The sequence below is a fragment of the Toxotes jaculatrix genome, chromosome 18 (assembly GCF_017976425.1).
Source record: "Toxotes jaculatrix isolate fToxJac2 chromosome 18, fToxJac2.pri, whole genome shotgun sequence".
Taxonomy (NCBI): Eukaryota; Metazoa; Chordata; class Actinopteri; family Toxotidae; genus Toxotes; species Toxotes jaculatrix.
In genome coordinates, this window is record NC_054411.1 from 21348871 (window position 1) to 21375707 (window position 26837).

Sequence of the window (26837 nt, forward strand, 5' to 3'; positions counted from 1 at the left end):
CTCCAGCTAGCACCACAGGGATGCCATTGAGTGTGGCACCTGCAAACACACCCAGCGGTGATGGTGCCTGAAGAACACCTGTACATCACTGCAGCAAGGTGACAAGACAAACCACTCCATATCAAGATTATTAGGGGGTGTTAAGTTATTCTGTTGAGAGGAAATATGAAAAACGTTTTATACAACAAGTCACAGACAGTGTTACGTGTTTCAGCATAATTACAAAACCATTTTGTTACAGGTGTACCTTCAGATGAGATACCTACAGATGAAACTGACGCTGTGAGAGCAATAAAACAAAAAAATGACCTCAACCTGTGTGAGGATGGGATAGGCACAATGTGAAATGAACTCATTGTGGGTTCATCTAAAAACAGACACGCAACACCTTTCAAAACTAGTTGTCACAGCCCACGCTGGAATTCCTGTTTGTGAGACAGGAAGTGAAAGGAAAAGTGATTTGAAAGTAGGATGTGAGAGGTCTCTTCTTTTGGATTTTCAGTCAGAACCTTTCCGCAACAGCCCAAAGAAACACACAACTGCAAACAAACCAGACACACGTACACACACACACTGGGTGCATACACAGTCTACAGGTACACACTCACAGAAAATGTGTTATTGTTCCTGAGGTTATGAGGTATATGGATTTCCTCCTTTATGGTTTTATAGGAAACAATGTGTGTGTGTGTATGGACTCACTGTGGCTGACTGAATGCAGTTTGACTGTTTTGGAGATCTTCTGTTCGTAGTTGGGCATGCAGGACTTCCGGCTGACTTTGGACTTGAAGAGAGTGTTGACCAGTGTGGACTTCCCCAGACCGCTCTGACCTGCAGACACACACAACCAACATTTTTAACCATCTCCAAGTGAGCGGAAAATAGCTGCCAGTTCCATCAAACTATGGTATCTATGGTAGTTTGATTAGAAGCTGAGAAACCCCACAACTCCTTCAAAACTCCTGTGATTTGTTTTCCTGGAAACTAATACAAAGAATTTCATTTCATGGTTGGTTGCAAGACTCAATATGTTGAATGTGTTGTTCTTAAAGTCTCTATGTATAGAGCAGCGTTAGTGCGGACATGTGGTACTCTGCTTAAATAATGTGAATGGAAAATGTTTATTTCAGGTGGCATACAGGTATACTCTGAATTCTGTGTGTTGCTGCATCCATATGGTCAAATGGTATTGGTTAGTTTATGTTCTTTGACAGCTTTACCTGAGTTTTAGCACTAATACCACAACTTTTCTTCAAACTAGAAACATGTCATGTTGTATTTTTAGCTTGCTCTGCTGAAAACTATTTAGCTACTGGTTAAAAGAATCACACAGAGACCTCCTTTCCCTCTCTACCTGTATACCTGCAGGAGACTGAACTCATCTCAGGGTGTATACATCCGCACAGGTAGACGCTGATAAGATGACACAAGGACACACCTACTAAAACTCACTGCCCTCATTTGTAATAAAGTTAATAAAAAACAATCAACAGGCTTGAATTCAAATTAACTAACAAGGCTAAACTTCCTGTTTTTCATCAAACAGCAGGGGCAGTCTTGATCATTGTGTGTGTGTGTGTGTGTGTGTGTGTGTGTGTGTGTGTGTGTGTGTGTGTGTGTGTGTGTGTGGCAGGAAAGAGTAGACAGCCCCAACTCTCAAAACCACTTCCTCTTCACACAATTATACTTCCTCTTCTAATATGAAAAGCATAATATATTGGCTCAATAACTCCATCACACACACACACAAAAACACACTCAACAAACATGATGTAGAGTTATTGTAGAGTATTACGTTATGTTTGGTCTGCTAAGTGAAAAACACAAAGAACTTTTGGGAAATACTATGACATCTCAGTGACCCGGTGGCCATCGTGTGAGCCCCTGCCATTGGTCAGACTGCAGACTTGCCACAGTGAAGAGCTTTCTGATTGGCTCAGAAGAGGCTGACTCCACTGTGGAGCTCTGTGATTGGCCAAAGCACAGCAGGGTGGCTGGTTTGAATCAGTGAAAGAACCTTTTAGCAGAAAGAATGTTGGCTCACACACACACACACACACACACACACACACACACACACACACACACACACACACACACACACACACACACACACACACACACACACACACACACACACACACACACACACACACACACAAAGGCAAGATGCATGAGAGGCAGGGAGCTGGTGTGTGTGTGTGTGGCACAGTGGCAGGTGAATGAAGTGAAAAGCAGTATCAACAAGAAAAAGAGTTTCTTTGTCACTGAGTTTTTGCCCTTTTTCTACAAATGAAGTAAAAATTCAACATACTTTACTTGACATTTTCAATCATTAGTCTCACTTATATATTTTCCCTGAACAGTTTAGCCAAACTGGTGACTGTAGTGCTTCAGGTTTGCAAACGGGTGTTTTCCCTACTTCCCAGTAAGACACCTTTACACAACAGCTTGAAAATCAACTTGTAGAAACTTGAAACTTGCCTGTGTCTGGTAAAATGTCACAGTCATCACAGTGTCTGCTCTGGCTGCTGGCAGTATAGTAATAATGAGAAGACAAGCTCAAAACCTTGTAAGTAAAAAACTGTAAAAGTAAAAAACTGTTGTTTTCTGCTACAGCTCCCAAAGGAAAGTAGCTAAAGCTCAAAAAGTTGCTAGATGACACAACATACTAATTAGTATATTCATGATATCATGGCATCATATTTGCATATACAATTTCACATATACAATAATTTAATTCAGCTGAATTCATAGTAAAGCTGACATGTTCCTCTGTTTCTGTGTCAGACAATGGAACAGGTATGAAACAGAGACTGAAATGTGACCCATTCAGATCCATGTTAACCAGCAGACACTTGAAGACATTTCCAAGCTGCTGCTCTAATTCTGATTTTATAACCACAACGTCGTCTGACAGATATATTTATTTGCAAAATGACTGGTCAGAGAGATCATTCACTTCTTTAAAAAAAATAAATCACTAAAGGGGGCAACACTGGCTGTGATCACCTCTCAGATAACGTCATAGAAACTGATCGTGCCAATTCATTTGAAAGCACAATGACCAATGGGGAACTCCAACACTTGGCTGGCTGACCAATGGTATAACTTCATCACTGAGTCACACGGTATTCGTCTAACCAGACAGTCCGTCAGTCAGCGACAGACACTGGCATTTATAGGCCTGGCCTTGCTGCTGCGGTCCAGCTAATAATAATAACAATAACAATAACAATAACAATAACAATAACAATAACAATAACAATCATTATTATTAACAATAATAAAGTGTTATTGTTGTTGTTATTATTGTTATTGTTATTAGTCACTGTCTGTGTTTGTATAGATGTGGGGGAGACTTACCAACCACCATGATGTTGAACTCAAAGCCAGCTTTCATGGTCTTGCGCCTCATCTGGTCCAGCACTGCCTCAATGCCCACATAGCCAAACAGGTCAGTGCCCTTGATGAAGCTCATCTGCTGCCCTGGCACAGACTGGCACAGCTCCACCTTTACCTCCGCCTCCAACTCCATCTCTTTCTTCATCTCTCCTTCCCCCATTCCTTTCTCCTTCCCCTTCTCTTGCATCTCTGCACAAACCTCCGCACAATTCTCCTCTTTTTCTGTGATTGAATTCTGGGTATTCATGCGGGCTGGTTGTTCTTCACTCTTGCCCTCATCTTCTTGCTCTCGTCCCATGATGCCGCTCTCCTTCTCCTTTCTCTCCTCCATTGGGGTGAGCGGGTCTGTCTCCAGCTCTCCAGCAGTTTCTGTGGGTAAAGACAGAGATAAAGATCAGAGAATAGTTCAGACATAGAGTTGTTTTCACTGATTTGCTTTCTGGAGGTTCATGTTTGTATTTTTGGACTGAAGCAGCTAATAGTTGGCATTTTGCGACAATAATCAGTGTCTTCTCTTTTACAGTAGGAAAATAAACTGGTCGATGCTCTGTCAGACAAACTATGTAATGAAAATGATCCGCATACAAAAAAAATGTAAAAATGTAGTGTTTGTGCTTTCAGGGGGACTTCTGAGCGTGGGTGGGTGTATCAGCTCACTGATCCAATCTAGCAACATACACTGTAGTCGAGCACGCTGCACAGCACTGTACTGGGTGGATGGATGAACTGAACATCAAGAAATAGTTCCAGCATGCACCTGCCTCTAAAACTACATCCTGTCACTTCACCTCACAGCCTTTTACTTTTCTATTTCTGTATTTACAAAGACACTAATTGGTGAGCTTCAGTCAGGTGCAGGCAGGTGAGTTGTTTTTGTTTTCACTCGGCTAGCTGTTTCCTGCTGCTTTCTTTATGCTAAGCTAGGCTAACCACATCCTGACGACAGCCCTCCACTGAACACAGATGAGACTGATATCCATCTCAGAGCATCTCTTGTCAGACAGAAGGGAAGTAAGCCTGTTCAGTATTTTCACAGGCAAATATTTCAACATTTTATCCTGTTAACTTTAATCAATTAGATGCAGAAGTTTCTATGAACACAGTTCCACGTGTGTCTGCATAGAGAGTAATTCTAGTTCAGTTCAAGTTCAAGCAGAGGAAGAAAGAACACAAGAGGGCAACACAAACAGTCATATGTGTATGCGAAAAACAATCACACACAGGCCCATCCACAGGTCACATGGAACTATATGTGGTTCTCCAAGGCTACCACAAGCAGGTTCACACCTACACACACACACACACACACACACACACTTCAGGACTTAGCTGACAGAAGTCTATCCCTTCCCTTATCTGGGTATGAGTGTGTGAGTAGTCTGGTCTGTGCTATAAGAGGATTGGATGGCACTGACAATCCCCATGAGAACTTGGAAGCTCTCTGTGTGTGTGTGTGTGTGTTTGTGTTTGTGTGTGTGAGTAAGTGTATACAAGTACAATTATGACACATCCATCTGTAAACCAGCATGACTGAAGCATGTCTGTGTGTGTGTTTCTGATGACTCAAGAAACTGAACCATTTTTCTAGGCCTCACAATACACACACACTCACACACAGGGTGATGGTTAGTGTTAGTCCACATAATTTAATCAGCTATAAATATCCAACCGTTAAACCATTGGAACAGAACTAATCCTTATGAGTCAGGACAGTGAAGGGCAGAGTGTGAGACACAGAGAAGTCAGGGTTTTTTTGTGCATCATTAAACTATACATTCGAATGAAGGAGGACGTGTTTAAATAAAATAAAGCATATATGGGAATGTGTTGAATAAGTACTGAGGTTTAACACAACTTTTTTCCAACACAGGACTGCATCATGGTTACATGTGTGTTGGTCCAATGCCAAGAATGATTTAAGGATTTGAAGGTGTTTGTGCATTGGAAGCTGGAGATAATCTAATGGGGAAGATTTTTAGACTTAAGTACAACAGTTAAAAGAGAACCCCAAATATTTTCACATAAAGATCTGTTTACTTGTCACATGTGTCTCAGCCTGTTAAAGTTGTATCATGTCTTCCCTGGCTCTGGAGAACCTTTTGAAAGTCTTAATAAAAAAAATTAAAAAAGGGGCCCCAAGGTTATCTCAGCTGTTGTTATCTTGGTAGCATTATGGGAGATGTAGGATACAGTTTTTTGGTTCTTGAGTGGTACAAGGGGTTGAAAGTCAGGCTATCTTTGTCTGCTATTATTTCATTAATGTGTCTCTAGTGAGTTGTCCATATTTAGACATGCATTACACTTATAGATGTACAGAGAAAACACAAGAAACACAGAAGTTGTTTCTGTAGTATTATAAACAGATTTTGTGTTTATCTAATAAAATAAATAGAATAGAAAGCTTTATTGTCATTGTATTAGGATACAATGACAATTGCAGCTACCTTTCAGGGCAATAAACAAACACAGTAAAAAAAAAAAACACAAAGTGCAATAAAATGTGAATATAAAAAAGCAGCATGCAAATGTAAAAATTAGGAGTATACTTAATAGCAGCCTATGAAATATAAATAATAAGGTAAAGTATCAAAAGTAGCAGCATGACTATGGATGATTAGTTCGTTATTGTTTATTTAGTGTTCTTATGGCCCATGCGAAGAAACTGTCCGTGAATCTGGAGGTTCAGGACATCACTGATCTGTAGCACCAGTCTGAGGGCAGCAGATCAAACAGATGGTCTCACTCAGAATGATGTGGGAGGATACTTTGGTGATATGTTTGGCTACGAAAAATGCAGAAGACGGAGTAACCAATGGACACACAAATTCACACTGAGCTCTGTGGTGACCAGAGATGCATGTGAAAAGCAAACAGTGTGTCCGACCACAGGAGAAAGAGATTGATAACAACCCCAGACAGCGTTTGCTCAGGGAGGCAGAAACACAATGTCCAAGCAGATTCAATATTAAACAGGTACTCTGATTAAAGATATAAAAATGTAATAAACTCACTACTGAGTAGCTCGTGTAAATGTTACTGTGTGGTAAACTATAAAACTGAGGTAAGTGTAAAGTCACAAGGTAAAGTATATAAGACACTGAAGACAGAGAAATATCAAGGGAATGTTTTAAATATTATATTTATGTTAGAATTTACATGCAATACTCCAAGTATGTTAGGCTCTCTGTAAAGCACTGATCAGATATTCAGATATTTCAGAATTAATGAGATGATGAAGTCAGCCAATGCTCCATCTTCTTTTTAATGTTTCAGTACTTTCTTTTTTCTGTGCAGTCCTGTTCAATGATATATTTTAAAGTGGACAGAACAGAAGCTGACAAGAAAGGAGGGGGTACGACTTGCAACAATCATCCACAGATGGAATTAAAGTGGGGACTTTGCAGTTATTAAGTTAGTGCTTTAACCAATTGGCAGTCCTGACATCTTCATGAAATATATTTAGATAGATAGATAGATCAAAATCAAGACCATGTGACAAGCAGTTTTTATGAAGTATACTGGTGCCTTGCATTGTTTCATGTTTTCCTTGCCATTTCTATTAACATTTGCAATTGGTACTGTCGTAACCTCACAATGTAACACGTTTTAACTTGTAGTTCTCAATGTTGTCTCAACATCATCCTATAAACACTCACTAAAGATGACAAAGATCGGATGTTGACAAGCAGTCAGCAGCAACAGCCTCAACCACTGTGTTCTTTAGAGGTGTTAATACTCTCATGAATATTCACCTAGGGTTAATTAGATAAGGGGGAGGCCATCACATGCTGAAATGTTTTGGCTTCTAGAGGGACTGTCTCCTCTCAACAATTGACAAAATATTTGTATTTATCAAATGGTGGGAAGGCAGAGTGGTGTCATCCATCATCACACCACACAAGAATGGGATCATTTGATCCAAGGTTGGCAAGGTGGTGTGATTCTCTAAAACTGTTGGCTTTATGGTTTTACCAAAGAAATATTTAAATGGACTGCTATATTCATGTATTATCCCCATCAAGACAATCCCCTGACTCTGCCAGACATACAGTCCCCTTTTAGCATGGCTGACGAGCATTGGGGAAACTCTGTTCCCCCATCCCAAGGTGGGATGACTGTACAAACGGGGACAATGGTGCACACGTACAGACAGTCCCCACTTTGAAGGTATTAAAACTCACTTGTACGCAAGAAAATTAAGAGAAATAGTTGTGTGAATAAAAAAGTTGAGTGATGAGAGAAAAGTTCACCTCTACCTATGTTCACATCTCTGCTAATCACTTCTTGAAGTATGTGTGTGATTGTTGTATTGTCTATTGTTGGGTGTGACTGTGCCCTCAGAAAGGGCTTTTGTAAGACGATGTTAAGACAATACGACAAGAACTTTGTTTGAAGTAGACTGGTCAATGACAGACCATGACAGCTTAAGTGTGAACCATAACTACACCAAATGAACTCCCCCAAGGCTTTTAGGTCCTATTCAACATGACTTGATCCTCAGCTTGAACTTACCACACAATGAATCATGATTAACAACAGTACGTGTGGAGTTCCAAGGGGTAGAACATTTCACAAAACACCTAGAGGAATTAGAATGTGGAGTGAGGATAAAGTCTGAAGTCGACAAGAGTTAAAAACAGAACTTGCCTGAACAGAAAAGTGCTGCATTCACACACACACACACACACACACACACACACACACACACACACACACACACACACACACACACACACACACACACACACACACACACAAGTAGTAGGCTGTCTCAGTTGCTGTTGTTTCAGCAATAATTTAGGAGGCGAATCAACGTCTGGCCATGGCAGGGCAGATGCCACCACTGTTGTGTTACACGTCACACCTCTGATTCAGGAATGCCAGCATGCTATCTGAAATCACACTCTGAGTCAGCATAATGGCAGCTTTGTTTGGTTGGTGTAAATAAACAAAGCTTAATGAGCATAATGAGAGGTCTTCTTAATGGCAATGTAGAGGGGTGTCTGTTTAAACAAGGCTAATGAACAGCAGCCCATCACCGTTCCAGGTTCTGTAGCTACAGTTAACTCCCCTGAACTCAACTCTGTAGAAAGGCTGCAGCTCTTCTGCACAGGTGCACAACGATCCAGCTCATATTTCTGAGTATCTGCTGTTATAGTTCATAAATGTATCAGGGTTTGCTTCTAATAACAGACTTCCTCTTGCACATGAATAGGAAGGAACCACACACAGTTTTCCATTGTAACGCTGCATGAAAAACACCTGTCATCAAGCTAAATGTTCTACTGACTTTTCAACTCAAACTGGGTAATACGCATCATGAGTCAATGAGGAGGGAAAAAACATGTGTAGTATAACATATACTGTGAAATAAACAAGAATAAGGATTCGCTTATATAAAAACAATGACCAATAAACTTTAGATTATTACTAAAATAATCTTAATTTCCTTCCAGAACACTGTCTTTAAACAATATAGCTGATCATCTTAGAGATCAAAGAACAATACTGATTGATAATTATTCACAGAATCACAGTCATTGCCTCCCTCTGTTCAAACTGGTATACAGTGAGATATCTCACAATGTGACTCCTCTCACCCAAACAAAGATGGCAACCAGGAGACTCACTTCATCTCTGAAAACGTGGATTTGTTGAACAACCTGCTGTGTTTGTATAAAAAAAAACATTACTGTATATGTCTGTAGCTTATTAAGGACAATTCCTGTAAACTTAGCTCTTCACTGTGAGGCGAAGTTGAGCCACTCTGCTGTGATGCAAGAGTTTTCCCACTTCCCCACACAGCAAGGTAAAATACTTGATGACGTGTTGGAGCTGTGTTAGTCACAAATCACAGTCTGTTGCCTGCAGCTCAGTGAATTTCCAATTACTGTTTTCACAATAAAAGCATCCTGCCTGTAGAAAGTGTTTTAATGTGAAGCAGTAACTATATGAAAAGTTGGATTTGCACCGGCTGTAAGTTAACACAGCTGAGATGCAGCTGAAATGGATTAGTAAACAGTGAAATGAGGCTGATATGTGAAAGACCAAACAGGAACACAGGAGTGAAAGCGAACTCCAAACCGCAGAGGTTCAGGTTGAAGCTACAGACAGAGACTTATGTCTGGTCACTGACACTGATGCATGAGTTTAGCAGCTGGGCATGTGAGAATGTTGTGGTTCGGTTGTGGTCAGCACTGCAACCAAGCAGGACCATAGCAGCGCTGTTCGGTGCAGCTGGTCCCTTCCTGTGAGAGGCTGTAGTGGAAAGGCATGGCAACATGGTACAGTTTGGCATGGTGTGACCAACCTGGGCCAATAGAAAAACCCTGATGAGGCATCAAACGTGAGCAGTCAGGTTGGAAACAAACCAACACTTTATCCAGATTATCTAACCACTTTGTTCGGAGGTCAAACTAAAAGTAAGCGCAGGAGAAATGTTGCTAATAATACAACAACTGTGAGCTTACAACTGCAGCAAGAACAGCAGGTCAGAGTTGAAACAGGAAGTGGGTCTGTAAACTATGATGGATGGTTTGGCTTATAATTTTACTGTTCACCTTCATTTTCTCTTCCAAACATGTTTGGGTGATCCGAGGGTTTGCCTCCAACCCGTCTGCTATTTTCTTCTTTCACATGACAGTTAACCCTTATAAAGAGCTTTAAAAGGTAGCATAGAAATAGATAAATAAATTTCCTCAGGATGAGAACATATGAAACATGTTACAAAGAGCAGTTTATTAATAACTGAGAGAAGCAGGTAAATGAAAATTTGCTTGGTATTCAAAGATACTACAGCACTCAGTTTGTTCATGTGTGTTCAACATTTGATCAACTGACCACAAAGCAGAACTTACAGCACGTTCTGAGTCTTGTGCACTTCAGTTTCAAGTAACAGCGCCGACTTTAAAGGTCTTTCCGATTCAACACCAAGAAGCCCGCAGAGGCCTAACAACCCCCCACCTCTCCAACCCCCCACCCTCATTCTGACCGCCAAAGTGGGCCAGTCCTGTCAGCTTTCATTGTTAGCCCGGGAGAATGAGCGTACCCTGCTGATATCCATGGAGAATGAGAGAAACAAAAAATAAATTCCTACCTTCTCTCATTCACAAAAGCCAGTTGTGTGAATCCCTGGTCGGCAGTGAAGGGCTCTCTGAAAAACCTGAGAGATGGAAGAACTCTGTCTGTTCTCTAAACCCCTCTTTTTGCTTGCGGTGATTGTCCTGCACTCTCTCTTTCCCTCTCTGACCACCTCTCTCCCTCAGCCTCTCTCTGGATCACCCTGATGTTAGGAGGAGTGGAGAGAGAGAGAGAGAGAGAGGGAGGAGGGTGTTGGTGGATAAAAGCAGCTCCAGGATCCATTCACATGCAAATGGCCCAAGGAGCTTGCACTAATCCCTGAGAGGAAAGGGACTACAACACCCCCCCCCCCCCCCCCCCTCCCCCCAGCAGTGGCTGAGCTGCCAGTCAGTGTGGGATGGTGGTGTAGGGCTGCAGCCATGATACTGTCTGTAGTTCCACGAGGCTGTGATCTATAAAACCAATTAGATGAATCCAACTATAATTCTTCAGAGACTCACACCATTTGCACCACATTTTTTCCTGTCTTTCTCCTCTTTCCTCCTCTATATTTTCAATATTTTATTTTTGACTGTCCAGCAGTGTCCTCCTCTATCAAGCTCTGAGTTGATGAAAACGTTCATTTTCACGTCGGCTTTAGTTATTGCCATGCAGCCCCTGCGGTGAGTGACCCTAAAAAAAGGTGCTGAAAATGAATCAGCAACCAAATATAAAGCAAAAAAGGACCTTTTTAAAATTGGAATTGTTCAGAGTGAAAATGGGGTTTTCCTGTTCAGTCAACAGTCAGCGTTCTCAGGTGGCTGGCTCTAGATAAATGTTACTAGGTGAGAGGAGGTTTGTGAAAGTCAACTATGACCAATTTAGCACCTCACCACAGTTGATTTAGATTCGCCCTTGAACCTAAATTAGATCTCAGATCAAGAAGTGATGTCCTTATAAGTTTGACATTGTCAGTAATTCTGCTGTGTGCATAGGTGAATGAAATCTATCAAAGAAGATAGCACATACTACAAAGGCCTGCCTGCCCAACTCCTCCAACAAAGCTCACCTTTTGCAACACAATAAACTGCCTTTGTTTGAAATGTATCATGTCTTTGTTTCTGAGTTCAACTCTTGGGTCCAGAACTCTTATAGGTGAACTCAACAAAAAGGGGCTTGACTCTCTGTCCTTTTGCCCTCAGACACACTTCACAACATAGCGCCATCAAGGTTTTTTTTTTTACCTAATGTGAAAAGGATCTGGTCAACCTGCAAGTACGAGTACATCAAAGCATCACACATGCCATCTACTGCTGTCAGTAGGTGGTGCTATGACCGTGATTGAATGTTAGCATGCAGATGTCTTCAGGCTGAGACGCTTATAATACTTGAAGTTTGGGGAAGATTTAACAACGAATATTTGAGTTTCAACAACTTCCTGTTTCATGGTTTGGGCAAAAATGAACAGCATACCACATTAAGAGCATTCCATGTAAGCTACAAAACATGGCAATTTAGCGTAGCAAAGGTCTTTAGATGCAACCTAACAAATTTGAAGTCGCTCAGGTTAATTCTCTACGAGGGGCTGTTTTAAACAGAATGCCTGTAAATAGTTTCAATCTGTGAAAAAAATTCAGGAGATGTGACATCTGTCTACGTCAAATTTAAAGGTGGGGGCTTTGACTTTAATATTTTGTAGGAAGGCGCACCACTGGTGTTTGGGCCCTAACAACTATAGATGAACAAACAGTAAACAAACCATATATTAGAATAGCTTTGTCAGTGGACTCCTGAGGTTGAAACAGACATCATGGTCAGGTCATGTGACATATTGCTTCACTGGTGTGTGGTTTCTGGTGTTGAGTTGAGGTTACTTTAATCTTACTGCACAACAGCTACAGACTGCAACAGCTGCAACATTTATGTCAGCTTAGGTTATCTGGTGACTGTAAACTGTCCATTGGTGTAAATGCGAACCTGACAATGTGAATCACAACGTTCTTTATCTCCCTGTGATTGACTGGCAACCTGTCCAGGGTTTACACTGCCTCCTCTCATGGCTATATCTAACGGATGGATACTTAAGAACAATAACACAATTTCACAATTCAACTTTTTTCTTGAACATTCTGTTGGTATGTGTTGTGTTTTTGATGTACATTTATTTTACTATAAACTATAAACTAAGACAGGAGCTTATCTTCTGTTGATGGATGTTTTCCCAAATCACAGTCATATCTGTGACACATTGAACGTGGAAAATAGATAGAGATGTATCTTTAAGCCCAGGAAAAGATAAACGTTTGAAAGAAGAAAAATAGGGAAGTGTGACTGTTATGAAAATGATTTCCGTGATTTTCACATCAGTTGTTGCAAAACTAGAGAATCCCGTCCACACTCCTCAAACAAATCAAACACACAGCCTTGTGCTGTGAGAGGAAACACCATATCTAATTTCCGGTATGTCTGTAAAACAGTATCGTTACACAGCAGTATAACTCTAGTGAGGAGAAATGTCTCCACACTGTTCGCCCACATTAAAAATATCCATCTACCACCATCACTTTCTAGCTAATTTCACATCTCCCTTACGGCACTTTCACATCTCATCTGATTACTCAGAAGTAGGTGTTAAAGAGTGACTACAGGTTCTCATTTTCAACATAATGAAGGGTCACCATGGCATGTATATACCTGCCATGTATTGTGACTGTGCTCATACTTGAGAAGCAACATGATGTTTTTTCTTGCCTTCATGAGTGTTTCTGTTATCAAGCTGCCATCTGTCAGGTTATGATGAAATCGATTTAAACTCAACCTGAGCTGTAACAGGAAACACAGGAACTTTCATATGTAAAAACGGAGAGAGACACTTAAAATGCAAAGCATCTCTCGGATGGGACTTAAAGGATATGTCTGGTGATGTGATATAGTTTTCTTGCTCTTTTACTGTCAAAAAGTCCCACATGCAGAGCAAAACGAGCAATGAAGGCATCCTCCAATCAATTACTGTTGTATCAAACCCCGATATATATCCTATTTATCTGTGCTGAAAAGCACAGTTTTTGTCCAACTATTAAAAACAATTAAGAACACACAAAAAGGTTTTTTTTTAAGGTTTACGTCTTCAGTTAGAACCAAAGGATTTGGAGCTGAGTGCCACAAACAGAGGAGGGAAGTGAGTGGTTTTGATCACTTCATGGAATTTGTTGACAGTTACAAGAAAAAAAAACAGAATTCAAGGCGTTGCAGTGTATCCTTGGTAAAAGCAGTAGCACACTTTTCAATGGCAGTAACTGCAATGTAAAGTCTGACTCTGCAAAGTGTTGTGAACATATGAATGGACAGTTTACGATAATCATTTTGAATTACAATAGATAGCTTCTCCTTCAATATAGGACATAATATGTCAAGTAATAAACTGTGCCTTTAAAAAACAAGTAATGCTGTAATAATCACACTACAATTCATGTGAACATTACTCTTCATCACAAAAAGCATTTCCCCGTAAACATTCATGACCAGCTGTTTGTACTGTAGTTAAAATGTTATCAATACACTTTCTGTTCCCTGTGCTAAGCTGCCAACAGACTAGTTTACACATGTTCAGATGTTAACTGCCAAACCTGAAACACTGTAACCACAGAACACGTCTGACTAACCACGTACAGAAGCACATGAAAAGAACCATACTGGTGTAAAACACGAGTTCCAGTCATAAGCTGTTTAAAGGGGCTGAAAACAGGAAGGAGAGAGCTGTTCGTTACCTGGTGTGGAGGCAAAGCCGTCAGAACTGACATACATATACAACTGGGCAGGATGTCCTTTCACTGCCTGAGTGTGCAGAGGGGCGTGGCACTGTGTGTGTGTGTGTGTGTGTGTGTGTGTCAGAGGATGATGCATTTCCTGGCCTGTGGGGGAAACTCTTTCCTGGTTAGATCTTCTGCAATTTAACTATGTGTCAACACCAACGTACAGCTAAGATAATAACGATGCTTCTACTATATGTTTTCAATCTGCAGAGTTTGTGCCACTGTTTCAAACTGTGGCTTGTTCAAACTGAACAAAAGGAAAAGTTATAAATACCAGCAAAGCCTCTACACGTTCCTCTCCTTTATCCTTCCTGCTTGCTATCCTTAAAGCTGTACAGCTTAAAAGTGGTTATTGTGAACATGTTAGCAACACAGAACAACATGACCATTTAGAGTGGTTTCTGTGTCCGCCTGATGAATCCAATATTCCCTCTTGTTTAGCTCTGTTGTTGGTCTCTACCAACTCCTGATGGAAATCATTAAAAGGAGAATAAAAACAACCTCAGGCTTCTCTTCAGCTCTGTCCCCAGGCTCAAAGAGAGTCAGTATCTAACATTCCCCTTTCTCTCTAAGATCCTTTAGAAGGCAGTCTCCAATCAGACGTGTGACTTTCTATAGAACAATCATTTATTTGAGGATTTTCAGTCAGGATTTAGAGTGAATCATAGCACAGAGACAGCATTAGTGACAGTTACAAATGACCTACTAACTGCATCAGACAAAGGACTAGTCTCTGTACTTGTCTTGTTAGATCTTAGTGCTCCATTTGACACCATTGACCATCACATGGTCAGTGGTGACCATTGAGTGGTTGTCATCCTTATTACTGTATTGCAGTTATCAGTGTCTAATAATAATGAAATCTATGGCAGTAATAAAGGTTAATGAAAAGAATTAATCAAATGTAATATTAGATTTATGGTTTCAAATTAGATTTTATCCATCTGGCATTTTTGTATTGAACAGCATAGTGTCTCTTGTTTATGTGTGAGTGGTAACAGTTCTGAGTCACTCTTACATTATTGTGGCTGTAGAGCCTGTGAAACATGATGAAGCACCCAGCTTTAAGAGCTACTGCTTTAGAGGATGGTGGTGAATTCCACGAAAGGCTTCAGTGCTTCCCCCAAGTGGTGAAACAGTGCAATTGCAAAGTCTCTATCTGTCAACACCTAGAGAGACACACACTGAAAGAGAGAAACGTCAGCAATCGTGGCTGAGATAAACTGTGGTGAATTTATGTCATTTATCTCTAACTATCTGTAAACTCTCTGTGAAGCAAAACGAAACTATCTCACACATCAATAAAATAAGGATCTCCTCTTGTAGGAATGTTTTTCTTAGCCCTGTCACTCACTGCTCTAAATGTTCCTGCTGTTTTACTCTATATTATGAGGTGTGTGTGTGTGTCTTCTTTGGAGGAACACAGCATTTTCTGTATATGTGTGAAAGAATGCACAAGCTGTTTGCCAGATACTGAATTTAGCTGAAACACACACGTTATCTACCATGACACTGACAAACACATTTAAAATAGCATGGCTCCTAAGTGATTGTATCTTGCCCTATGGGTATCAGTCAGTCTGTCCATGGAACTTGTTGGCCCAGTGAAAGCTACTCATCCCCAGCAGATGATTCCTAATTTCGGTGACTTAGGGTCTTCGTGGCATGGGATCCACAAGATGTCATGTTGACATGATTCATCACATCATTCAAGCTGCCAATTTCCTGCTCTACCACATCCCAAAGGTGTTCTACTGGATTCTCGTCTGGTGCCTGGGGAGGTCAAGGAAATACACTGAACTCACTGTCATGTTCATGAAATCAGTTTGAGGCGACTTGAGCTTTGTGTCATGGGGCATTATCCTGCTGGAAGTAGCCATTAGAAGATGGTGAACTGTGGCCATAAAGGGGTGAACATGGTCAACAACAATACTGAGACAGACTGTGACATTCAGACCATGATTGATTGGGCCCAAAGTGAAACAAGGAAACATTTTGCTTTATTCACGTTTGCTGTGAACCTTAACTGAAGCTCCTGACTTGTGTCTGTAGGATTTTATTCATCATATTGCTGCCACTTGATTGGCTGGTTGGATAACTGCATGAATAAGCAGGTGAACAGGTGTTCTTAATAAAGTACTCAGTGAGTGGATGCCAAAAAACATATTTCCTAATTTCTAGCTAAGTTAAAACTCTAGCTAACAGCTAAAGGGATGAGACCAGCTGGCACCAGGCAGAATGCAAATATGGTGCTAAATATAATATTACGTCATCTAGTGAAATTGAGCAATTTTTCAAGCTTTAGCTACTTTCCATTGAACGTTGTTGTTTATAGCGGCTCAACAACAGTTTTCAACTATGTCCTCAATTTTGCACATTGACCATACAAGGTCCAGGTTGCAAAATTCATTTATTATGAGTATCACAAGCGTGCTGTTTGGTGTTTGATTATCCTCCAGTTTAACAGATTGAAGATTTCAGGACTTCCTGAATAGCACTTTACTTCATTAATAGCTTAAACAACACCCCACACCAACGCAGCTGTTCTACCAGCATGTGGTGCCACTAGCAGCTTTAAATCTTTCCTTTCTTTTCGCTACTGCTACTAGTGTTCACAGAGAGAACAGCGCAGATTAAGCATGTAACAATGTGAGAGCTATGGTTGGTGTTTTCCTCTCTCAGCAAATCATCACACATTTTTTTGGTAGAGGGTACACCCTGTCAGCCCTCACCCTCATGACAGCATTAACCAGAATACACCAGTGTTGTTGTGATGTCAGGTGTGATATTTTATGCTGGTTTAGAAACATGTTTAGGCCAGTGCAAGGACGAATGCAGGCATCACGTTTCCCTCAATAAGCCACTTTGTAACTCTGTAAACTTTGCTCTTAGACAAAATAATGCTTTGGCATTCATATATACTGATAATTATGCCTCATGTTCGTCCACTCATCTATGCAAGAATTCACTACAAATATGTGTAAGACAGAATGTCTGAGGTATTGTAGTTTAGGTGTACAGTTGCAACCAAAGTCAACACATCACACACGGTTTGTCATTTATAGGCATAGTTTAGCAACCACAGTCACATTATGTCAAGACTGCAGACAGGTCTGTTACATACAGTACATTCAGTCATTCAGTACACTTCATTCCCACTTATTCCAGGTCACTGTCACAAGGGGGATGAAGTGTATCCCAGCATGTTTACGGCAAATTGAAGGAAAGCACTCACAAGTCAAAGGGTAAATCAGGCTTCCAGAAAACACTGTATGGAAATGATGGTCATGTGACCAAGTAAACCTTTTTTTTTTTCCCTCCGTACATATATATTAAACAAAAAGCAGCCAAGAAGAAAATTTCCAGATTTTTCCACACATTCAGAAATGACCAGTGATCTGTATGTTTAATGCATTTCAACCGTTTGTGACTTAACCAATAAACTGCTAAATAAGTAGCTTGTGGCAGAGCTTTAGCACTGTGAGGGGGCTTTTTTCACTGACAGACTGTGGTGGTTATTGTTTAGTTTAAAAGTGACACAGATCTGCACAGACACAGATCCAACCCAGGATCCTCTTAAAGCCATCTGAGTCACTGCATCTACCTCTCTGTTACACAAAGGAGACAGGCCCAACCTGGCCTCATCCTCAAAGTAAGAGAAAAGAGGCATCTGTTTGGGCTGTGACAGGACAACAAGATCTGTATGTTGTTGACCCAGTGTTTCTCCAGCTTTGAACAAGCCCCTCAACACTTTGTTTCTGTTGTGTTTGTGGTGTATGAGTGAACACAATTTGGTCCTGCCACTTTATCTGTAACACCTGTTCATTTTTTCTGTTTGTGTTGTCTGTTTGTGTGCACTCATGTTTCCATGTGTTCTTTCTTGTGTGTGATGGAAAAGCATATGAGGACACTACTGTTGTTGGATGAGTGAAAAGGGTCTCTCTTTTTCTCTGTTTCTCCCTCCCCTCTCTCTGTCCCTTTCACAAGCACAAACCATGTCAGTGGTGTGTGTATATTTGTGAGATGAGCTGAAGTTAATCATTACTCTGATCTATTCTTACACAACTGTCAAGAGCCAGACAAGGTGGTGTAGTGGCGATGCTAGCCAAAAGGTCAGAGGGTCACGAAAAACCTCGGAATTCCTCCCGTAGGTAACATGGATATGATCTGTAAAAGTAATGGAAATACAAAGCCTGGTGTGCTGTGGTTAGGTGCTTTCGTAATGATGTGGCATTATACCATTCAACTTTCTTTTTCTTTTGATTAATCAGTGCGCATACAGAACCTTTGACACTGCATTCACAGCAATGGTCCCCTCTAAGGACGGCTGGTCAGTCGCCCCACAGTACAGACTGAAATATCTCAATTACTGTTGGATGGGTTGCAATGAAATGTGTTAGGGATATCCAGAATGAAGCCTAATGGCTTTGCTGATCCCCTGACTTGCCTCTTGTCTATTTGTGTGAAATGTTGTGGCAACTACTGGGGCTATCATTTGGAAGAGACATTCATATCTGTACTAAACTGATTAAGGTCCTTTACTGTCGTTCCCATCTGCCTCATGCTTTGTGTTCAGTGGCAACAGATGTTACTATGCTGACATGTTAAACAAAAAAGGTAAACATTACACCTGCCAAACACCAGCATGTTAGCATTGTTGTTGTGAATGTTAGCATGCTGATGTTAGCACTCAGAGCCACTAGCAAGGTTGTAAACTCTTGTCCTGCTTCACATTTCTTGGCTTTACTGTGACTCTATATATCTATCACTATTAAAATATGTCTTTCTTAACTTCAGTTTCTCATTGACCAGTGTTATGAATTATGTTTTTTTGCAAGGATGATCTGAGTTCAGTGTAGTTTTTATGTCACAATCGTGCTTTCTTTAGTAAAATAGTTTAACGGTTAAATTTACAAAACTAAATACAAAGCCTGGCAAAGACTGTTTATGGAAGATAGCCATGAACAAGACTGGGTGTAAAGGTGACCAATGGTGTAACTTCACCAGCTGGCCACAGACATTTGCGTTGACAGGGCTGGCTGCGGTCCATCTAAAAAAGGTTTTGGCTAATTATTCTCTTTCACAGAAGAAGACTGGTACAAATAGACAAAACCAACAGAAACCATTCTTAAGCAAGATGTACAAGGAGGTTGAGACAAGATCAGACTTTAGCTGGGTAAAAGTGCAGCTTTAGTGATTCACTTTCAGTCACAACATACGCAACAAAATTTGTGATGGACATGTCCACAGGATAAAATGATGTTAGCAAAGATTTCCATGAATTTAGGTTGAACGTTTTCATCCACATTTACTGTAATTCTGGGTGTATCATTTGAAACGCTGTTTAACTTTCCATCCATTTTCCTTCTGCCTTGCTGTTACCCATGTAGGTCATCCCACCTGCAATGTAACATCAATCACCATGGCGCTCTCAGTAATAAAGCAAAAGGCTGAATAGGAACAATAAAGCGCTCCTTCATGTTGGCAGAAAACAGAATGAAAAAGTGTAGAAGCATTAACAGCAGGGTCGTTGTGAGGGTCAGAGAGTTGATGTGGCTCCATGCACACACACACCACAAACAAACAGACACACCCAGGACTCTGGCAATTCAGGGGATTACGTACACAAGCAGCTGCACACACACACACATGCACACGCACACACACACACACACACTAAAATGTAAACATCTTATCTTAGGTATTTCCTCATAGTCAAGAGGAGGTTTATGACCTGTCGATAGTCTGAGGAGAGGCACAGGTTACTTCCGCCATCAGTGTCTCCATCTATCTTTCTATCTCTATTATTTTCTGTTTCTTCACTCTCTTTTGTCTGAAGATGATTGCAAATACACCATCTTCGCCTCACGCCTTGTCTACATGGCGAGATGGATGACTGAAAAACACAGCTGTGACGCCTCTTGCGGAGAGAAGCCACTGCAAACTCTGCACCTCCAGATGATGTCGGTTTTCTAGTATAAATCTGTAGTGTCTAAACTCAAGCTGAGATGATGCAGATGACTTCACCATGACATCATCTGTGTCATTTTTGTCAGATTTTGACAAAACTAATGTCCAGAGGACATTATACGACTGTTTTCATGAGCTGAGTAAAGCTCCTCATGAGCAGTAAACTGATCTTTAAGTGTAAAAATCTGTGGACTGCCCCTTTTCTAACTGCACACCATATTTCGGAGATGAGGGGTTAACTCTGCTGTGGACGTCAGAGCTGAGACACTTTGTCCTGTAAATGTCTCCGTACAGCTTGAACTCAGAAACAACCATTATTTAAGAGGTTGTCTTTCAAACAAGTGTCTGTGCCCCAACCTCAAAGAATATGAACACACTCACTTCCACAGACAGAGGGGTCTATTAAAGATGAGTCAGGCTCTAAAGCTTTGCTCAGAGTGGTACTTGAAGCTTTACAGTTTCCTGTTGATGTGAAGTTAAGTACAGTACTGTGTGGCCCTGGGCCCTCAACAAAACATAACATCAACACACACACACAGCACAGTTCAGCAGCTGGATAGCTTCCAAATGTTTAACAATTAGGATCACAGAAAGCACTAAAACACATAACTCCTTCAAAGCTCCACAGTCCTTTCAATTTGTTATTTCAACACAGAATATTGGCCTGGGAATATTTGGATTTGGGTTCTAAGAGTGAGCTATGCTTAAGATCACTGAGTTATGGCCATATAAATGTAGGCTGCTGTAGTGCCATCTATCAAATAACATCAGTTTTTGCAGGAGTGTTCAAAGTTGATATCCTGAGTCATCTAAAGTAGACTCTAAGCGCTGCTGCTCTGTGTACTGAACTGCAGACCTTCAGCTCACAGGCCGACCTCTCTAGCCTGAAATAAACCAAACCACCAGAAAAGAAAAGAGCATCTAACAACTAGTAATAATAATTGTGATAATGAATGGATTTTTTTCCACAGACATCCAAATATGTCATGCACCAAACTTACAAAAGATTGCATGGATAGAAGGGGCTTTCAGGAGACAACAAACTTATTGTATGGGCTGTTGTTAATAATTTAAAGTTTGAGTGAGGAGTGATCCATTCATTTATTATGATTAGCTTTATTCTTCATACATGCTGTAGACAAATTTCACAGTTTTATGGCACAGATTATGACCTATACCGCTCACACTTATAATCCTTAAATCGACAGCTGTTGACGTTAGCCTAAAGTTCCCCTTTGCCATTATGTGCAACCACTGACGTTTACCACTGCCACATGTAGCCTGAAGAGTGGATTTCAGCTTTATTTCTGATGTTATGAGAGCTTTTCGTCTGTGCAGGACAGACTGCTGATGTTCCCTGCACTCTATTCAGTGGGTATCGGTGATAAAAAATCACTCACACTGTGGCTGTGAAGAGCTGAGGATGGATATAAGATTTAAGGTCAGGTATTCTCACCAAATGCTCACAGAACATGACCCCGCCTGTGGCACAAGAGGAAGGAATTTAATAACTGTCTCTTTCTCTCCCATCATTTCCTTCATCCTTTCGCTAAGTCCTCCTGTCCTCCCAGTCTCTCTTCTCTCTGATCTGTCTGTCTTTCCTCTTTCTTCGACCTTCCTCTTTATCCCTCGGCCTTTCTTACATTAGAGGGATTAGCAGTGAATCTTGCCCCCTCCCCCCCAGAGGCCAAGGAGCACATTACAAGGACCTGCCAATGCACATCATGGGAACACCCCCTTGTGAATCTAATTGGAGGAGAGATAATGATTAGGGATAATGGCAGCTATGTAAGTTAGGGTGTGGTGGGCATACAAAAGGTCACACAGGGTTCTACATGTGACATACACAGACATACATGACTGAAGTTTTTAGCAGCTCTGATAATTAGACTGAAGAAAACTCTACATTACCAGATAATAAGTAAAATGATCCATCACTAAGAGTAAAGAATTAAATATTTTTTATTAAGAGCAGCTCTCGAGAGTTTCTTTGTGATAGCTGACCACTCTGAACTAGGGGTCATTACTGCCCCATTAACAACTCTGTTCATTCTTTCAATTCATTAAGAAACCATCCTGATTAGGGCATGAAACATTTATCAGATTATTTTTTATGATTAGTGTCTTATTTCTGTATTTATCTGACACTGAACACTTGATCACAACCCAACTAATGAGAGAAGATGAGTCAAAATGGAAACACAAATAAACCAACCTAGAACTTACACTTACTGTATAAAAATGATTCTACAAAAAATCCCACTCTTAGATCAGCAGTCAATAGGTGTGTGAAGCACACACAGGATTGTTTCCACGGCTCATGCTTTTGATTCCAGAAGCCAAAGGGCAGTCATGTTAGGTCAACGAAACAGATTGAAAACAAATCTGAGCCAAACCCTGCTGCAGGCGACTGCTGCTTCTTTACCTAATAACACACACACACACACTCTTCCTTCAAGCGCGGCAGCACTGAGTGAATGAGACACATCCATGACAGGACCTGCGAGTCTCTGACCCTTCGGGTCTACAACATTCTCCACAGAGACTTTGGAGCCTCCACTGGGAACATGTACGAACCAGCCTTTCACAAAGCAAACAGCAGATTTGTGTGTAACAAGGGATTCCTCAACAGTTTTACCAAGCAGCACTCATAAAGCAGGAGAGGAAAACGAGGAAGGAAATGTCCACTGGACTCACTGCTGACTGTCCTCTACTACTCAGCATAGAAAACAGAGGAGGACATTCTGTCATGAACAGCAGCATAATCTCTTTCCATATAGTCATTTACAACCCTATTATCCTTACGCTATTCCAGGTTTGTGTTTGATGGGGACACACATCAGCCATCATCTTCATTTTGCTAAAAACGTCTGATTTTTGACATAATTTCCTGAGAAAATGTGGAAATATGCATTATGCTTCCTCTTTAACCAGATCCACAACCAAATTTAGTGGCTTCAAAATAAGAATTCAGTGGCTGACAAATAAACAAAGAAAAACAAAAAACCCCGACAACAAACAGACACAGGTGAACACATAACCTCCCTGGTGGAGGTAAAGATGCCTGATGATCTGGAACATTGGACGAAGCAAAGCTCAACTCAAAACAACCTTAACAGCTCTCTGAACCTTAAACCATGAATATAAACCAGGAGAAAATCTTTTTACTGTTAGAGACACAAACCAGAGACTGATCCTGATCAAGTCCAGACTCAGTGACCACAGTCAAACCACCGAAACAGGACTACACAACAAGTGCTGAGTCTGTGCTCAGTGGACAACAGGTAGAATACTTTGTTTGATCAGTTAATCCCAAACTTCACAGAGTGAGACAGTGAAAAGCCACAGGAACATACAGCAAACTTAGCCGCACAGTATGTGACTGTATGCTACAGACAGAGGGACACAGTCTGCTGTGTTACTGCAGGGCAGAGGGACATGGACACTGTGTTTGTGAACAAGTAAACAGCCCTTTCCACTAACCTAACGCCTGTAACCATGGTAACTCTACACAACAAAATGGTGACACCTGTAGCCTGAAACTAAACTGACATGTCTTTTAACAAACATTATCAACAAACAACAAACACTGAACAACTGAAATTTGACTAAATGTATAGATATTTTCATCAAAAGACTGAAGTTACATCAAAATCAGGAGCAGGAATGAAAATTAACAATGGTGACTAGTAGGGGTGGGCGATATGGCAAAACTATCATATCATGATTTTTTAATGGTAAAATCACGATCACGATTTTATCACAGTTCATTTTTACAGTGAAGTTAATTGCTGCTCAATTACTTTGAGCAGTCTTTTGAAACCGTAATTTTCCACTGTTTTGATAGGAATCATATCTTTTGCTAGGTAAAAAGTAACTGCGTCAGTCACCTCTTTCCACCGTTTGCTACTTCTCTCATATGGCGTGCTTTTATCAAAGGCTTGCGTTATAGTTGGTTGTTTCTGTGTAATGTCTTTAGCCATTACCACTGGCTGATGTGTGGTTGGCCTCGCTGCTTGGCTCTCAGCAAATTGTTTCAAATTGTTGCACGAACCTTCTCTGTGCAAACTTTGCAAGTTTGTTTGTAAACAGTTGTTTGCGCTTTGTTGTTTGGAGAAAACCCAAACCAGCTCCAGACTCCAACCTTTCACTTTCGTTGTCTGCCATGGCTACCCGCTACACAAATAAAAATATGAGCACTGCTCGTACTTCGCCATGATTGGTTCCTAACATTCCTAATATTTTTAATAAGTTTTAAATGTAAATATTAGCACTTTAGCTCAATAGCTTCCAGGTCATGTGACCTAATGACTCAAAATCAGTGCAGGATCATAGCACTACACTGGCTGGTTGAGATACACCTCTTTTTATTCCATTTTTACATACTTACAGTACAGCCTCATTACAGTACAGTCCATTGTGCACCGCTAATTATGAGGGGTCGGTCTAAGCCAAAAATGCCAGGGCTGTTTTTTTGTCCCAGTCCAGCCCTGGAGAGCCCCTTACTAAATGAGCTGATGAACCCTGGTATGAGACACAGCATAGAGGTCGTAAATTAATGACTAATCCCCTCATATCGCGAACCTGGGCCCAAAGAGGTGTAGTTTCTCTCAGTTAAAAAAAAAAAAAACACACACACAAAAAGAAAAGACAAGTACTCCACAACAGGTTTGATCATCAGTTAGGTTCCTATCTAATTACCAAAACTTTCAGCATCCTGATTGCACCATTGAGAACTAATATGAAATAAAGCACCGTAGGCAGGTTTTTTTTTTTTTTTTTTTTTTTTTTTTGGGATGGGGGTAGGGGGGGTGCTGGGTGGTAGTTGTCAGTTGTCTGTTGTCAACTACCACCTAGGGGGTGGGGGGGTGGGGTGGGGTAGGGTAGGGTGGGGTAGGGTGGGGTTTAGGGTAGGGTAGGGTAGGGTAGGGTGGGGTAGGGTAGGGTAGAGTAGGGTGGGGTAGGGTGGGGTAGGGTGGGGGGTGTGGGGTTGGGTGGGGGTGTAGGGTGCGGGGTTGGGGGGGGGGGGCAGTTTTCAGTTCCATGCTGATGAACCCCACACAAAGGTTGGGGCTCTCATCCAGACTGTCTTCTTTGCTGTCTGGGCGAGGATCTCATCAGGCATGTCAACTGCCATGGGTTGGGCATCAGGGACAGTCTTAGGGCAGGTCTTGAGCTTGGCTGTGGGCTTTTTTTGTGGCTTCTCCTCACGCCTGGTATTCCTTTGGCAGGAAAGCCTATTGTTCTCTGTCTCAGTTTTTATGTCTTTACGGATCTCGTTGAGGGAGAGCTTGGTTGCAAACTGAGCTGTCATGTCCTCCAGCTCTCTCTGAAAAATCCTCTCCTGCTCCACAGCAGCTTTTTTGGCCTTCTTGATCTCTTTGTCCATGTTTTGGCGAAGGCGGTTATTCTCAGCTTTCAGTCTCAAGTGCAGGCTCTGTGACTCCTTCTTTGCATGAAACTCAGTTTGTTTCTTAAGCTCATGCTGCAGATTGTCAGCCTGCTGCCTGGCTCTAAGCATATCACTTTTATAACTTTGGCTGAGCTCTTGGTAAGAATGTCTCAGACTCTCCAGTTCGTTTTGGAGAGCCTTGTTTTTCTCCTTCTCCGCCGCAAGCTCAGCCGCAAAATTGTCCTTGCTCATAGCTTGAGCTGGTCTTGTCCATCTGCGCTTTTGCTGCTTGTTTAGTTCTTTTCTTGCTTCTTTTGCCCTGTTCATATGGAGTTCTTTCAGGGCTTTCTGGTTATCCAGTTCTTTCCTGGTTTCATCCAACTCTTGCCAGAGTTGGATTCTCCAGGTTTGCTCTCTGTGAAGGTGGGCCCTTTCCCTTTCCAACATGTCATTAAGCTTCTTAATTTCATCTTGAAGCGCAAAAATTTTATTCCTGACTCTGCCCTGTCTTGGGGTCCTCCTGTTGTTGGACGTGAAGGTAGGACTTGACATCTTTGTAGGTGGTAAGATCGTTTTGCTTTAAGTAGCAGATTGTCCTTTAGCCTGTCTTCTTGCTTGAAGTAGCAAGTTGTCCTTTTGCTTGTCTTCTTGCTTGAAGTAGCAGGTTGTCCTTTTGCTTATCTTCTTGCTTGAAGTAGCAGGTTGTTTTTTTTGCTTGTCTTCTTGCTTGAAGTAACAGGCTGTCTTGATCTTGTCTGGTGTCCCTGTGTTATCCGCTCACAATTGCTCACTTCTTCACAGTTTTGTGTCACAAGAAAAGATAGCTGTCTGAAGAGCTGCAGCCTTATTTATATGTGATGTCATCACTGTATATGATGTCATCACATATAGTGATGTCACTATATAGTGTTGAGCTTTGATGTCCCCTAACATGATGTCCCTATAGTAACATCATGGATGATGATGATGTCACGGATTCTTCTATGTCTATGATCAATCAATCAATCAATCAATCAATCAACCAATCAACCAATCAATCAATCAATCAGGAACTTTATTTGTCCCCTGGGGGGCAATTCAAGTTGATATCTTATATCATGATATCTTCTGTGTCTTCTGTGTGACTTTGAGGTCTCTCTGTCAAACTTGGGCATTCCTGAAAGGAGTTTGGAGGTCAAAGGTCAAAGGGCAAGGTCACT

At 41.2% G+C, this 26837-nt stretch overlaps 1 protein-coding gene across 2 annotated transcripts in view; it reads right to left on the reverse strand.

The window, feature by feature from the left end:
- Window positions 1–26837, reverse strand: part of sept12 (septin 12) — a 62494-nt gene that overhangs the window by 13749 nt on the left and 21908 nt on the right. The window contains exons 1-3 of one of the 2 annotated variants that reach the window (XM_041062585.1): window positions 14232–14288; window positions 3367–3774; window positions 703–831 (exon numbers count right to left, since the gene is read on the reverse strand). In XM_041062585.1, the coding sequence (XP_040918519.1) occupies window positions 703–831; window positions 3367–3774; window positions 14232–14268 (574 nt within the window). In that variant the 5' untranslated portion in view covers window positions 14269–14288. Of the gene's footprint in view, window positions 1–702; window positions 832–3366; window positions 3775–14231; window positions 14289–26837 lie in introns of those variants that run through there. The other variant, XM_041062584.1, reaches the window with a different exon arrangement.